This window comes from Delphinus delphis, chromosome 6 (assembly GCF_949987515.2).
Source record: "Delphinus delphis chromosome 6, mDelDel1.2, whole genome shotgun sequence".
In the NCBI taxonomy this organism is placed as follows: Eukaryota; Metazoa; Chordata; class Mammalia; order Artiodactyla; family Delphinidae; genus Delphinus; species Delphinus delphis.
The window spans coordinates 84,025,051-84,041,334 of NC_082688.1; the positions used below are offsets into that span (position 1 = coordinate 84,025,051).

The 16,284-nt window shown below is 42.0% G+C and overlaps 1 protein-coding gene across 1 annotated transcript in view; it reads right to left on the bottom strand.

Annotated features, from left to right (window-relative positions):
- GOLM1 (golgi membrane protein 1) overlaps positions 1-16,284 on the bottom strand; it is a 55,844-nt gene that overhangs the window by 5,809 nt on the left and 33,751 nt on the right. Inside the window, exons 6-9 of the mRNA XM_060014985.1 lie at positions 9,818-9,947; positions 5,104-5,263; positions 4,167-4,436; positions 2,459-2,572 (exon numbers count right to left, since the gene is read on the bottom strand). Of these exons, the coding sequence (XP_059870968.1) occupies positions 2,459-2,572; positions 4,167-4,436; positions 5,104-5,263; positions 9,818-9,947 (674 nt within the window). The remainder of the gene's footprint in view (positions 1-2,458; positions 2,573-4,166; positions 4,437-5,103; positions 5,264-9,817; positions 9,948-16,284) is intronic.

A 16,284-nucleotide genomic window follows, 5' to 3' on the forward strand; every position in this document is an offset into this window, starting at 1 on the left:
TGTAAAATATGAAAGCAGAGGAGGATTCTGGAAAGATGGTAGAAACAGTGGTGTAGTTTTTGAATCTCTCAGAGTCCCTACATAAAGCAACTAAATTTAAAAACTCAAAAACTGGAGAACATTTAGAACAAAACTAGATGACAAGGAGTCCTGCAGACCCCCCAAATACAAGCGGTTAAAAACAAACCACGGACAGCGACCCATAGGATAGGGGCATCGAAAGAAAACAGAGGGAAGCAATGGAGCATCAGATGGACCTGAGAACGACAGAAGCCCTAAGAGCCAACAGGTTTACACCAGAAAGTACCTGGGCCAGTGGGAGAACTGCAGCTGGAAGTGGCAGTGTTTCTGCTACTCCCACAGCAAGTGACCACAGAGTGTCCATGGTAAAGACAAAGGAGCTGGTAGAGGCTCCCTCTGAAACTGGCTCCTTTCTGGGTCCTTCCTAGGTAGAGCCCCTCATAGAGAAAAAGCACTGTGTGGAGTGAAGCAGTGGCTGAGCAGGACAGGGACAAAAGAACCAAAAGGTTCAGATGAAAGTGGGGAAGACCCCACTGGCCAAAGAAGATGGGACAATGTGAACTTCAAAAAGGATAATAAGTGCAACTGAGTGAAACCTGTCAGAAAGGTTTAAATCCTCAAGTTTATATTTTTTAAATGGTCACCTTCAGAAGATGAGAGGAAATAATTCCTTACTATGAAAATTGGTAAATTTCACAGTAAATTACCAATGCTTAGGAGAAGCATTTATCCTGCCTATGCCATATGAACAATACCACTGACATCTATTTATAAAATATTCCAATTAACAAATGAAATAGGAACAGCTGAATTAAAATACCACCTAGGTATCAGCTGGTGATCTGCAGGAAATAGGGAGGAAAGAAGAATACACCACACCGAACCATGAATACACAATCAACACTATCCAGATTGTGGGAAATTCCAGGTCAAACAGCTGTGGCTCTTGAACAGACTGTAAACACAAAAAGAGAAAGGAATGGAGGGGGAACCTGGAGACTCAGAGACTTAAAGACATATCAAATTTAAGAAAACGGGCAAGACTAAACTGTGGTGTCCAGGGATGCCCACTTGAGTGATAAACCCATAAAGAAATTCAAGAAAATGCCAAATGGAAAGGTCAGGATAGGCATTTCTGGTACAGGGAGGGAAGGTGCTGGGACAGGACAAGCAACAGAGAAGGAGCCTCAGGAGGACCCCCCAAGTTCTATTTCTTGACCAGGGAGGCAGGGGGCAGTTACAACGTGTTTACCTTCTAAAAACTCACTTGTTATGTGTGGTTTTGTGAATCTGTTTTATTTCACAATGGAACCAAAAGAAAAATCTGACCGCATACTGAACAAAAACATGGGTGAATTCCTTTCAAGTCTAGATGAGAAAACTATGACTCACTATCTAGTAAAAGAAAAGACAAAAATTTTTGAAACTTTCACATGGCAAAAAACCATAAGCAAAACCAAGACACACTGCCAGGCAGTATTTGCAACTTAAGTCACAGATAAAGGCCAACCTCCCCAGCATATAAAGAGCTCTTAGAAACAGAAAGAAACACCAAGAGTCTGATGGAAAAACGAATTTCAAAAAAGAAAACCTTATGTCCACAGTGATAACTAAAACAAGGGGGGAAGACAGAGTCAGTGTGTGTGTGTGTGTGTGTGTGTGTGTGTGTGTGTGTGCGCGTGCGTGCGCACGCCTGCTCACATGTGTACACGTCAGGGGTGAGGGGGTCCTTAAAGAACGGCAGTTAATAAATGTGAGGAGTTATTATTTAGACAACGGTTTTCAATGGATGGTAAAGCCACACTATTTCAAAGCATCCCCCTCTAGACAATGTATTACACAGGGAATATGGACCTTTGCAACGGAGAGACCTGGTGGGCACCACCTTAACCAAGGATCAACCTGCCATTCCGTGCCTCCTGGTGGGAAGCCAGAGGAACACAACTGCACCTATAAAATGTTCAACCTGAATCCAGTCACAAGAGGCAGACAGATCTGGAATCTGATCATCCTGCAGCTGTCCTGGACTCCTCAAAAATTCAGAATAACAATAACACAAAGTGCTACTATAAACAGCTGCCTGGAAGCTCTGTGCGTGCATCAGGGCTTTTCAACTGGTGCTGTGGAGTAACGAAGCAGTGAACTATCATTTTGTTGGGAAGTCCCTAAATGTCACTGAAGACAAATCCTTACTGATTCCTGAGGGCCTGAGCCCCACATCATATATGCAGACTTTCTAACAGGTCTTCGTCGTGGCCTTTTCAACCCTTCACCTCCCTCCACTGCCCCTACACTCGAAGGCTTCTGAAGAAAACAAAGTCTTCTAATGCTGGATTCTTTACACTATTATTGTTGGGATTTGGCGTACAGTCACTGCAAAAGTGAAGGACCACAAAGCAGAAATGAATGAAATGACCCCACCACCACCGTTAATTACCATTTCCGTTTCTGTCATTCCCCGCAAGGGCTGCCTGCTTGTCTGTTTCAGATTCTGCCTCGTTTTCATCCATGTTGTAGTCATCCTCTGCTCCCGGTTTTTGCTGGTTTCTCCCTATAAAATTAGCAGAGTCATAAAACGTAAGCTACATCGTTTTCTCTCTCGATGCCATAGGAGCACCAGAGCCCAGGTACCGGGATGGTCCCAATCCTGGTTTAACAATCATATCTTTTGGCTTCCTCTCAGGAAATGAGAGGGACGCATGTGCTTGCTTCCAGGGCGAATACCGTGCAGGAGTTCTCTACTTTTGTATGCCCCACTCCAATTCTGAATCTGTACAAAATACGGCCCTAAATAAAGGGCTATATTCCAGGCTGGAAACGGGGTAACTAGCTCACCAAACCAAAATCCCAGTTTTTTAAAGAGACAATCAACTCAAGGTTAAAGGAAGGAACCACTGTTTTCGGAAACTACGGGTTGCTGGTTAATGGCAGCCATCTCCTTAGAATGGTTCACTGCCCCGAGAGAAGGAAATGCAGTGGCTACTGTGAGCCGAAGGATAAAATTTTCACAGAATTAGATCATTCATCACCGCATTCATCCCTGGAGAGAAGAGCAACCAGAACAGAAGATCGGGACAGAATGCATTCAAGAAACGTACTCATAGGGTTTAATGTAAACATTTTATATCTGTATATAGGTAGGTAAATAAAATCTTTTGTTAAAAAAAGTATGCCTGGAAAAGGCAGCTCTAGTTCTATTTCCCTGCACTCACCGCCTGAAGTGGAAACAAAGCCCAGGCCTGCGTGCCCTGTAGCTTTATTCTACTGATCAGACCATTACTGCTGACCTAGGACGAGGTGTGACACACAGCCCCAGCAGTATCTCAGGCCTACTGGTAGCGGTTACACTTGATGACCAGCTACTGAATGGTCTGAAATTTGAGTACCAATCTGATCAGTCACCAGAGTTTCCCTTTTTCTTTTTTCCCCCCAATTCTTTAACTGAAAACTTGTGAGAACACACTCGTCAGAAGCTTGAGTGAAAATTAAGATTTAAATGGAATCAGGGTAACTTCTGCAAATAAGTACATTCCCCAATTTCTGTCACTCGATCAGGCTCAGAACACAGGTGTCTTCCGTCTAAGCACTCCTGGCTTAGCTAGGACTGAAATTTTCCCCATCTTTCAGGGACCAAAATACATCCCAGAATATTCTGCTAATCTTAGTTTCCCACAACACTTTTCTTTAAGAAAGAGAAAAGTCAACCAAACCAGAAAGGTAGGATTCCCACGTCACTTTTCTGCAAGGCTCAAACGTGCGTGAAACTCCGTCTAGCCAATCCTTCTGTCCCTCCTTCCTCCATCTGCTCGCCAGACACCGCTGGTGATGCCGCATGAGGAAGTGCAGCAACAAAGGTGAGGCGCGGGGTCCACCTGGCAGGAGACCTATGTGTGCTCGATGCTCAGCTCCCATCCCAAGGTCTTCCACCTGGAAAGCCCCCTAGGCTCCCTGTGAATATTATTTCTAAAAGTTCCAAGTGCTGGGAGTGACGGCTCTTCTGTCCTGCCTCCTGCTGGACAGCGCATACAAAACAGACAAAACGAACCACCAAACGGTGACCTGCTGTTTGGGAATCTTCATGGCTGCCCATCCCGCGTCAGGAAGGAGGCTGAGGACGCGGGTGCCGGGTGGACAATCTCACCCACCTTCCTCGTCGGCATCCCGCTCCTCCTCTTGCCCGTCGGGGATGACGAGCTGGTCCCGCTCAGGGCTCTCCATCTCCTGATTCTCCTGGCTTGCCAACAGGGCAGCTGGCACCTGTGGGGTTTGGCCCAGTTCTCCGGGTTCTCCACGGCCTTTTCCGCCCACACGTCTGTCTTCTTCCGCATTCTGCTCTCGCCCCGGCTCCTTCGACAGCCCCAGGCCGTCCCTCTGAAGCTCCTCCTTGCTGACGACCTGAATCTCCTTGGTTCCCTCTGTGCACAGAACATAGTTAGCTGTGACCTCACTAGCAATTAAGACAAAACCAGAAACCCTCGTATCACTCAATTCCCAGAGCCTTCCCAAGGACTGTGGACCGATGGGGCAGGTGGATCATTTCTTTTGTGGCCTCAGCAGACTCCAGGCCTCTCTATGCCCGCAGCTCATCTTCAGAACCACCAGGAAGAGGAAATGTCTTAGAAAAAAAATTCAGACTAAGTGATCTGGCTCACAGAGACACCCTGCAAGTGGAGGAGGCTGCACTGCTGAGGTTACCTGATCGTCCTATTTAAGACGAGTGCTTGGGAGCCAACGACAGCTGCCTAGGACTCAGCCACGTCCCCTTAATCCCACAGTCCCACCACTGTCCTGAATAAAGGCTCTGCCTGGACCTTCCTTTACAGAGCTGCCAAAGAACTAGGCACTTAGTTTACAGTGTGAGACATCAGTAAGGCAGAGAAAAAGCCCGTGGCCCCAAGTCCAGGTGCCAGAGAGACACTCACCTGCCACCTGCAGCCCCATTACCGAGTCCCCACCGGCCGCCAGCAGCACACTCTGCCCTGTGTATCTGTGTGGACTGGAGGGCGTGACCCGCTGCTATGCTTTCTATTGGCACGGGACCCTGAAGAGGGCTTAAACGCGTCATTGCCAAGCTTCACTTACCTTTCTCGCCTTGTTTCTTCAAATCCAAAGCCACCTCAGAACTGGGGACTGGTGTCTGGGGCTCGCTGTTGCTGGGCATGTTCCCTCTTGCTTGTGGCACCTCTGCCTGGGGCAGGCCTGCTTCCTGCGGCCTGGGCTGGGGCTCACTGGGGGCTTGGAGCTGAAACAGGAGCACAGGCAGCCAGGGGCTCCATGACCATAAACCTTCAACAACGCTGAGCAATGCAATGGACCCACTACGTCCTTCTGATGAATATGAACATGGAAACCCTGAGAAATGCCATACTCTACCCCGGTCATGCCCTACCACCCGGCATAAAGCAGAAGATCTGAGGCTGGGTCCACATCTCCCAGAAAAACCTTTTAATAAGGTATTAACAAGTAAGCAGAAGATCAATAAGGCAAGAGAGGACTTGAACAACATGACAAACCACCTGAACAGTCACCTGCAGAGCACCCAACCCAACGAGAGCAAAATACATTCTTCTCCAGGACAGACAGAGGCTAGGCCACAAAACAAACCTCAACAGGTTTTAAGTGTTGAAATCATACAATGTATGGTCTCCAGTCACCACGGAATGAAATTATAAATCAATGACAGGAATGAAATTTTTTGAGAAATTCACAAATATGTGGAAATTAGATAACATACTCCTAAATAACCAATGGGCCAAAGAAATCACAAGGAAAATTAGAAAATACCTTAGAGAAAAATGAAAAACACAACACATCAAACTTCTGGAAGGCAGTTAAAGCAGTACTAAGAGGGACATTTACAGGCCTATCTAAGGAAAAAGATATATCTCAAATTAATAACCTAATCTCTCACCTTAAGATACTTGAAAAAGGAGAGCAAACTGAACCTAAAGCAAGGAAGCACATAATAAAGATTAGATCAGGAATTAATGACTTATGGAAAAGAAAATAAAGAAAATCAATGAAACCAAAAGTTCTTTGAAAGATGAAAGAAATTGACAATGCTTTAGCTAGATGAACTGAGAATAAAAAAAACTCAAATTACTATAATCAAAAATGAAAGAGGATAACACTACCAACCTTACACAAATAAAAAAGTTTTATTATAAGGAAATACTAAGAACAATTGTTTGCCAACAAGTTTGATAACTTAGCTGAAACAGACAAGTTCCTAGGAAGACACACACTACCAAAACGGATTCAAGAAGAAGTAGAAAATCTGAGCAGACTTATAACACAAGAGACTGAAGTAGTAATGTAAAAATCCCCACTCCCCAGAAGCCCAGTTCCAGATGGCTTCACTGGTGGATTCTACCAAACATTTAATTCTAAATCTTCACAAACTCTTCCAAAAAACAGAAGAGGAAAGAATACTTCCCAACTCATTCTATGAGCCCAGTAATTACCCTCATACCAAAGCCAGAGAAAGACATTACAAGAAAACTATAGACCTAATATGAATATAGACCCCCAAATCATCAACAAAGTTCTAGCAAATCAAATCAAGCAACATACAAAAGGATTATACACCATGGCCAAGTAGGATTTCTCCCAGCAATGCAAGGTTAGTTTAACATCTAAAAATCAATTAATGTTAATACCATGTCAATAGCATAAAGGACAAAAACACATGATCATCTCAATGCAGAAAAAACAATGGCAAAATCCAACAGCTCTTCTTGATAAAAACACTCAACAAATTAAGAATAGAGGGGAACTACCTCAACTTGATAATGTGCATCTATGAAAAATATATAGGCGTACCTTGAAGACATCGCAGGTTTGGTTCCAGACCACTGCAATAAAGTGAATATCGCAATAAAGCAAGTAACGCCAATTTTTTGGTTTCCCAGTGCCTATAAAAGTTATGTTTACACTATACTGTAGTTTATTAAGTATGCAATAGCATTATGTCCAAAAAATGTACTACCTTAATTAAAAAATACTTTATTGCTTAAAAAAGGCCAAAACAGTTACAATAGTAACATCAAAGACCCCTGATCACAGATCACCGTAACAAATGTAATAATGAAAAAGGTTGAAATATTGTGAGAATTACCAAAATGTGACACAGAGACATGAAGTGAGCAAACTGGAAAACATGGAGCCAATATTATTTGCTCAACACCGGGTTACCACAACCCTTCAATTTGTAAAAAAATACAAATATCTGTGAAGCACAATAAAACGAGGTATGCCTGCACAGCTAACATCAGACTTAATGGTGAAAGACTTAATGCTTTCCCTCTGTGATCAAGGACAAGACAAAGATGTCTATCCTCACCACTTCTATTTAACGTTATACTGGAGGTCTAGCCAGGGATATTAAGCAATAAGAAGGAATAAAAGGCATCCAGATCGGAAAGGAAGATGTAAAACTATTTTTAGATGACATAATCTTAATACAGAAAATTCTGAGGAATCAAAAAGATACTATTCAAACTAATAAACAAGTTCAGCAAGGTTGAAAGATACAAGATCAATATAAAAAATGAATTGTATTTCTACACACTAGCAATAAGCAGTTCGAAAATGAAATTAAGAAAACAATTCCATTTATAACAGCATCAAAAAATACTTAGAAATAAATTGTACAAAAGAAGTGCAAGACTTCTGAAAATTAAAAAATATTATTCAAAAAGACTTTTAAAGGACTTAAGTGGAAAGACGTCCCACATTCACACAACAGAAGACTGGATGTTGTTAAGATGGCAACGTTTCCCAAACTGACGTACAGACAATGTAATCTCTGTCAAAATCCCACCTGGCTTTGTTGAGGACATTGACAAGCGGATCCAAAAATCCATACAGAAAGTCAACCAGTGCAGAATAGCCAAAACAATCTTGAAAAAGAAGAACAAAGTTGGAGCAGTTAAAGCTGCTGATTTCAAAGCTTACTACAAAGATACAGTAATCAAGACTGTGTAGTATGGACATAAGGACAGAAAAAGAGATCAACAGAACAGAACCGAGAGTCTAAAAATAAACCCTCATATTTACAGTAAACTGATTTTTTGACAAGGATGCCAAGGCAACTCGGTGGGGAAAAGAATAGTGTTTGTTTTTTTTTCAACAAATGGTGTTGAGACAACTGGATATCCACATACAAAATAATAAAGTTGGACCATTAGCTCACACCATATACAAAAATTAAATTAACTCAAAATGAATCACAGGACTAAATGTAAGAACTAAATACTAACGAGTATAAAAGTCTCAGAAGAAAATACAGGAATAAATCTTCAGGATGCTGGATTAGGCAAAGCGGTTTTAGACATGATACCAACAGAACAAGCAACAAAAGAAAGCAACAAAAGAAAAAATAAACTAGACATAATGAAAATTAAAAACATTTTTGTGCTTCAATGAACACAAGAAAGTGAAAAGACAACTCAAAGAATGGGAAAAAATATGTGCAAATCATATAACTAATATCTTTATATGAATATATAAAGAACTCTTACAACTAAATAATAAAAATAACTCAATTTCAAAATGGACAAAGGATACAAACAGACATTTCTCCAAAGAGGATATACCAACAGCCAATACAGCACATGAAAAGATGCTCAAAATCATCAGTTATTAGGGAAATGCAAATCAAAACCACAATGAGATACCAATGCACACCTACTAGGATGGTTATGGTGAAAAAGACGGATAATAACAAGAGTTGGCAAGGATGTAAAGAAACTGGTACCCTCATAAACTGCTGGTAGGTATGTAAAGAGTACGATCACTTTCAGAAACAGTATGGCAGTTTCTCAATACATTAAGGAGAGTTGAGTTACCATACGACCCAGCAATGCTACTCCTAGGTATACAGTATAACTAAGAGAAATGAAAGCTTACATTCACACAAAAATGTGTGCATGAATGTTCACAGCAGCATTATTCACAGTAGCCAAAAAGTGAAATAACCCAAATGCCCATCAACTGACCAATGAATAAACAAAATGTGGTATAGTCATACAATGGAATATTATTCAGCCATAAAAAGGAAGTACTCATACGTGCTACAACATGGAGGAATCCTGAAAGCATTATGCTATGTGAAAACCAGTATGATTCCATTGATATGAAATATCCAGATAAGGCAAATCTGCAGAGAAAATAGATCAGAGGTTGTCTCAGGCTCCAGAGACTGGGGGTAAAAGGGGAGTGAGCTAATGGGTATGGGATTTCTTTTGGGGTAACGAAAATGTTCTGAAATTGACTGTGATGATGACTGCACAACTTTGTGAATACACTGAAACCCACTGAATTATAAATACTATATAGGTGAACTATATGGTAGGTGAACTATATCTCAATAAAAGTGCTGTATTTAAAACAAACCAAGATCCCCAGAAGGCTGTGAGCAGCATTTTCATGGGCTGTGCTTTCACGAGCAGCCTGATAGCACGCGCTCTGATCAGCTCCATCACTGACCGGGTTCTGTGACCTTGGGACAGTTTCTAACTGCCTCCATGGGCCTCAGAGCCCTCCAAACAAGAAAACAACAACAACAACTCCCAGGGTGGCTGTGAGCTTTAAATGAAGCAATCGCCTCACGGCCCGGAGCACGGGGACCAGGTCTGGAGGCCAGCATGCTCCGCCAGAGACCCTGCGTCCCGGGACCAGGCTGTCGTGTGTCAGGGAACTAGAGCGAGTCAGAGAGCACATGAAGGAAGGAAATGCCTGAAGAGAGGGTAGGAAGACCTTTGGGAGATCCTCGGCAGAAAAAAGCCAGGATTACCTGCTGGCTTTGGTCCTTTTGTTCACTCAGGTCTCTGGAAGCTACAGCCTCATTTCCCTTTTTGGTGACTTCTTCTATTCGCTCTTCACACTGCTCCTTCACCTCTTTCATCTGATTGATGCACTGGTTCCTGTGAAGGTGAAAGCAAGCAAATGAAAGGACAGCTATTTAGAGATGCGTCTATATAGCAAGTCCGTCCCTGCTCTGACAGTGGAATCCACTTCCCCATGAGACACAGCTCATCTCTTTCCTGCTTCCCGCACTTTATCTGAAGAGGACACAGGCAGGGCAACAAATGTGTTTTCAGTTATTAAATGACAAGAAAACTGGAGTTAACTGAAAGTTACAAAAAAATATGTCACACTGTTGTAAAATAAGTGAACTTCACTGGTGAGAAAAATCAAATTTTTAAAATATAATCTGTGGCATAATAAAAAAAAAAAAATGTGGTCTTTGTCCCCAAGTATTGCACAGAGCTCCTAAAACACTTGGAATTTCCTGAGTAACAGGAGTGTCTTCTGTTATACATAATGGGCCCCTGCAGACCACACCTGAGTTTATGCTAATGAGTTGACTTACTGGGAGGAGCCAACATAGCTTTAGGATGGGGGCTGGCGGCCAGGGGAACCAACCATATGATTAGAGGGCTGGAACTTACAGCCCCATTTTTCAGGAAGCAGGGAGAGACTAGAGATTGAGTTCAAACACGTGGCCAGCCACTCAATCAGTCACGCTAATAAAGCCTCAGATAAACATCCTGGACTATGAGACTTGGCGAGCTTCCTGTTTGGTGAACGTATCTGTGAACCAGAAAGGTGGCACCCCACCTCCCACAGAAGTTCCTGCCTGCCCCCAACCTCCACCCCAGACCTTGCCTTACGAGTCTCTACCATTTAGCTATTCCTGAGTTGTATGCTTTATAATAAAACTGTAATTGTAAGTTTAGGACTTTCCTGAGTTCTAGAGAATTACTGCTCCTGAGGGGGGTGGGAAAGGCCTGAATTTGTAGCTACCCAGGCAGAAAGAACAGTTGGTCTGGGGCCACCGAGAACTTCTGACTAGCGTCCAGAGCAGGGGCAGTCTTGTGGGACTGAGCCCCATAACGTGGGGTTTGTGCTACCTCTGGGTAGTGTCCAATCTGAATTGGACTTCTACTCCGGGAAGATGGGGTAGATGTATTTTTCACTCTTCCTCCACTAAGCACAACTAGAACTCTGGACATTACATTTTAAACAAACAGGGACTTCCCTGGTGGTCCACTGGTTAAGACTCCGCACTTCCAATGCAATGCAGGGGGTGCAGGATCAATCCCTGGTCTGGGATTTAAGATCCCACATGCCGTATGGTGCAGCAAAAAAAAAAAAAAAAAAAGAGGAAGTAGGTGGGGTAGGTGACTAACATTGTCTGCCATGAGAATTAAACATTTAAAACAATAAATAAATAAAACAAACATAAGAAGACTCTGAAAGATGGAAAGATGAAGGCAGACTGGCTAGGGACCTTAGGATCTAGAACAACATAGTGGTGTCACTGGAGATTACATGGGAAGCCTGCATTTCCATCCCCATCTGACACTAATGAGGTCCCCCTCCCTCTCCCCAGGTGGTGGCGTCAGAGGATGTCAATGAAGAGCCAGGGCTTTCACCACCACTGCCCAGAGGTTTCAATCAAAGATCATTCATCATATGAAGAACCAGGAAGATCTTAAATTGAACAAAAAGAGACAATCAACAGACACCAAATCAACGTGACAGAGAAGTTAAGATGATCTGACAAAGACTTTAAAGCAGCCACCAGAAAAATGTTTCAATGGGTAATTAAAACATGCTTGACAGAAATGAAAAACTAAGTCTCAGCAAAGAAAGGGAAGATATAAAGAAGAACCAAATGGAAATTTAATGCAATAACCAACATTTTTAAACTCAGAGAAGGAAAGAATCAACGAACTGGAAGGCAGAACAATAGACATTACCCAATCTAAACACAGAGAGAAAACAGACGGGGGAAAGAGAGAGGACACAGCTTCATGGACCTGTGTGACTATTCCAAAAGACCTAACATTCACATCATCAGAATCTGTGAAAGAGAAGATTTTCCCAGCAAGGTCCACGTAACTAGTCACTTTCACGCCCATCCTCAAGATACTACTCGTACTCACTCCCACCGTGACCGTATGATACTATCTGCCTTGCCCAGATCACTCTGGGCTCCCCAGGTTCTCTTTTCCTAACATCTCCTAATCTCCTTTCTCTGCTCTTTATTGTTTAGGACTCAATCTAAATGGCCTTTCCTGAGAAGTCTTTTTTGGGGGTAACAGATGAGCATTGATGAAAATGATCTAGTTTAAGAAACAACAATATTTAAAGGCACTTTCAAAAAGTATATAAGTTAGCATCAGGTTTGGCTAGGTGAAACAAAAAGGCCAAAAAATAGCAGTTTATTTTTCCTCACATAAAAGAAATCCAGGGTTAGTATGGCAGCTCTGAGTCATCAAAAATTCAGGCTTCTCTTGCTGTTTCAATATCCTAACATTGGTTTCTATCCCCATGATTACCTCATGACCCAGGATAGCTGCGAGTGGTCCAGCCATCTTGTGTGAAGCCCAGGCAGCAGGAAGGAGGGAGGAGAAAAGGTAAAGGAAAGGGATGTGCAGTGGACTGTCCTTATTCTCAGAAGCATTCCTGTAAGTCCCACCCCATGATTTCCTTTCCCCACTGGCCAGAACTTAAGTCACTTGGCCATACCTAACTGCAAGGAATTTGCCCAATAGTTTTGCTGGGCAAAAAGATGAATGGATTTGGATAAGCATTGACCGGTCTTTGCCACAGGCAGTTTCAAAATGTTTTGAGTCACAGTGACTTCCCTGGTCCAGTGGTAAAGAATCCACCTTCCAATGCAGGGGACGCAGGTTCGATCCCTGGTCAGGGAACTAAGATCCCACATGCCATAGGGCAACTAAGCCCACGCGCCTCAACAAGAGAGCCCATGTGCCCTGGAGCCTGCGCGCCGCAACTAGAGAGAGAAAATCCACATGCCACAACTAGAGAGAAGCCTGCGCACCACAACAAAGAGCCCACGCTGCAATGAAAGATCCCCCATGCCTCAACGAAGATCCCACATGCTGCAACTAAGAACCAACGCAGCCAAAAAAGTAAAAGAAAATAAATTTAAAAAACTGTTCTGAGTCACAAAACATTGATAAAATAATTGAATAGCGTCCCACGTTGAGAACATAACCAATTACATACTATTATGTTAACGTAAACGGATTAGAGTTGGGGACAGCAGTACAAATTCATGTTTGGTTTAATTTAGATACAGATGAATACATATAGAAATATTTATCAGTATCTATATATAACACGAGTTAGTATACACACACATATATCTCTTGCTCTGTCATCTGAGAGAGCCTAGCAGCAATGACACCCTAGTAGTAACAAACACACCTAGTATCCAGATCTTGGTTTCTAATACCATTCTCCAATAAAAAGAACAAGGGCTCCTTGGAGAAATGGTTGATTGGTTGATTCTAGGACTGGGACGGGAAATACATGAAAATGAGTCTGGAGCATCTTTTGGTGCCAGAGTATAAAAAAGTAATTTTAAAAGCGGCGGGGGACCAAACCCACAATATCAGGGATATGTCAACTGGATAAAGGAATCAACTGAAAGAGTTCCCAATGGCAAAAGCTGGAAAACATGTAAGCAAAAGAAAAAATAAATAAGACAGTATTAGATTCTAACCCAAAATATGCATGAATCCATACTGATATAAATAATTAGACAGATAAGAAGAGTCGTCAAATCTCCTGTGCAGGAAAACTCCAAATAATCTGTGAAGACGCTCCATCCTTGGGGAAGTGGAGCATAACTTCACAATCTTTAAGTGCAGCCTAAGCACAGGGAATTTCTTCCAAAGATGATAGCATAAAGGGAGAAAAAAACTGAGTAACTTTATAGTGCAAAAACCTGATAAACATTACCTCAATCAGGTGATCAACAGTGATAAGTCATCCTGATGGCACATACGCTGGATGTGAAGCCATGAGAATAGCACTTTACCTCTGTGACCTTCCTCTCAAAAATGTGCTGCCCCAGTTTCACCACGAGAAAAATATCTGATAAATCCCAACTGAAGGACATTCTACAAAATACCTGACCAGTACTCCTCAAAACTAATAAAAAATAATCCAGACCATAAAAAGTAAGTAAAGCTTAAGAAACTGTCGCAGCCGCGAGGAGCCTAAGGAAACATAACGAAGAGGGCATGCAGGTAGGTGTGCTTCAGCGGTCCCTCAAATTGAACATGCAACTCTGTGTATACATCCATTTATAAAACTGCTAACAAGGCGTCTACACCTTTCATCGAATTCTCAGAAAGGGTCTGTAACCAGAGAAAGTTAAGAAAACCTAACTCATTCCAGCTTTCGACATTTGATACACATCAGATATAGGATGGGAAGCATCCTCTATCTGGGACAAGGTTTGGGGCACAACTAGTAAAACAGATGCAGTCAGTCAGCTTTTTCAATTCACCTATCAACTTCCTGAGAGAAAAAGAGTGCATCCTGCACGCATGGCCACCAGGTTGGAGTATTCTGCTCACTGCCTGTCTGAACACTCCTATATGGGAGCAGAGCTGCCCTCCTTGTCACTGGGTCCTGGCTGATTTCCAGCTAGGTCAAAATCTTCTGGGTCAGCATTTATCAAGTGAGGCCATTTACGGCTTCTTGTATTTCAGTCAATGGAAGGGACACATGTGTGTTAAGGTATCTTTCAAGGATGAATAAGAAGACTGGAGCACTTCCCTTTGGTCTGAATGCTTTCCAGTGACTACCAGCCTAACTCGGTTTCTCAACTGGGCACTGTTGGTGCCCTGGGCCAGATAAACACTCTGTTGTGGGAGCAGCCCTGTGCTTTGCAGGATGTAGCAGCATCTCTGTCCTCTACCCACGATATGCCAGTAACACCTCCTCTGAGTTGTGACAACCAAAAATGTCTTGGGACCTTGCCCAAGGTCTCCTGGTAGCAAAACTGCCACCCACTGAGAGCCACTGGCCTAGCTGGACAAGGTTCCATATGCATGTTTTCTAATGACATTTCCTTTGCATCGTCTGCACGTGTCCTTTGCATATTTATGTATTTGAGGCTTCCTGGTTTTAGGAGTATTTAGTTTTAAAGTGATCAGAAAGATATTATGGTGAGTGGAAGGACATCAGAATCCTTATGAGGAGGTGTTGACCAGATGGCTAAAATCCTTTCAGAAGGCAATTTGGCAATTTATACCAACTGACACACTAAACCTACAATCCAGTCTTTTTTAGAAGGAAATAATCCAAAATAATAACTTTTAAAAGTTATCTGTATTGATGTCAGGCCAATGTACAATAACCAAAACTTAGAATTAACCTAAATATCCAACTGGGAAATGGTGAATTGAATTTGGTACCTCCACATTATGCAGTATTTAATATTTGGAAACAAAATGGATTTTTAAATACACATAATGCAAGAAAGTAAAAAAATGATTAAAAATTTTAATGGCAACTGCAATTATGTAAAAACTCTGTATGAACTTGGACATGGACTAAATAGAAGTCAAAGAAAAAAGAGGGTGGAGTTGGGGAGCTGGTTGTCTCAGAATCCCAAAGTTCCTGTGCTTGAGTTATACTGTTGCTATGAAGAAAATGGGAGAAAAATACATGGACTACAACATTACTTGCTACCCTCTAAACTGTTTTTTACTATCTTACTAATGGGTTTAGCCAAACTTTTAAAAAGTTTATTGCTTTGTTTTGACCACAGAAGGACTCTGATATGTAACGTGTAGAGTTTTTGTATGTGACTGAAGTCATCAGCTTAAAACAGATTGTCCTCACCATACGCTAGAGATCTAATGTACAGCATGGTGACTACAGTTAATAATAATGTGTTTTATACTTGCAATTTGCTAAGAGAGGGGATCTCAAGTGTTCTCACCATAGACACAAAAAAGGTAAAGATGGGAGCCTATGGATGGTTAATTAGCTTGGTTGGGGGTATCATTTCACAATGTATAGGTATATCAAAACATCATGTTTTTATGCCTTAAATACATGCAATGATTATTTGTCAATCATACTTCAGTAAAGCTAAAAAAAAATAAAAGTACTCCATTCTCACTGCAAAAATTTGGAAAGACACTTAAAAGTCTCAAGAAAACAAAATGCCCACAATGCCAACACCCAGTGATACATTATAGTAATATTATACCAAACTCCTTTTAGTCTATGAGTTTGACTTAGGTCACTTCTGAGCACTTTTGGAACACATTTTTAAAGGCTTTAGATTATTGATTTAACCAGCACACCTGTGCTTTATAGAGTTCTCAGTTACATATTTTAAGGTATATTGAGTTAAGTCATTTCTTGCTAAGGAGAACTGCCCTCTTGTAATGAGGAGCCCACTGGCTAACACTTCTCCAG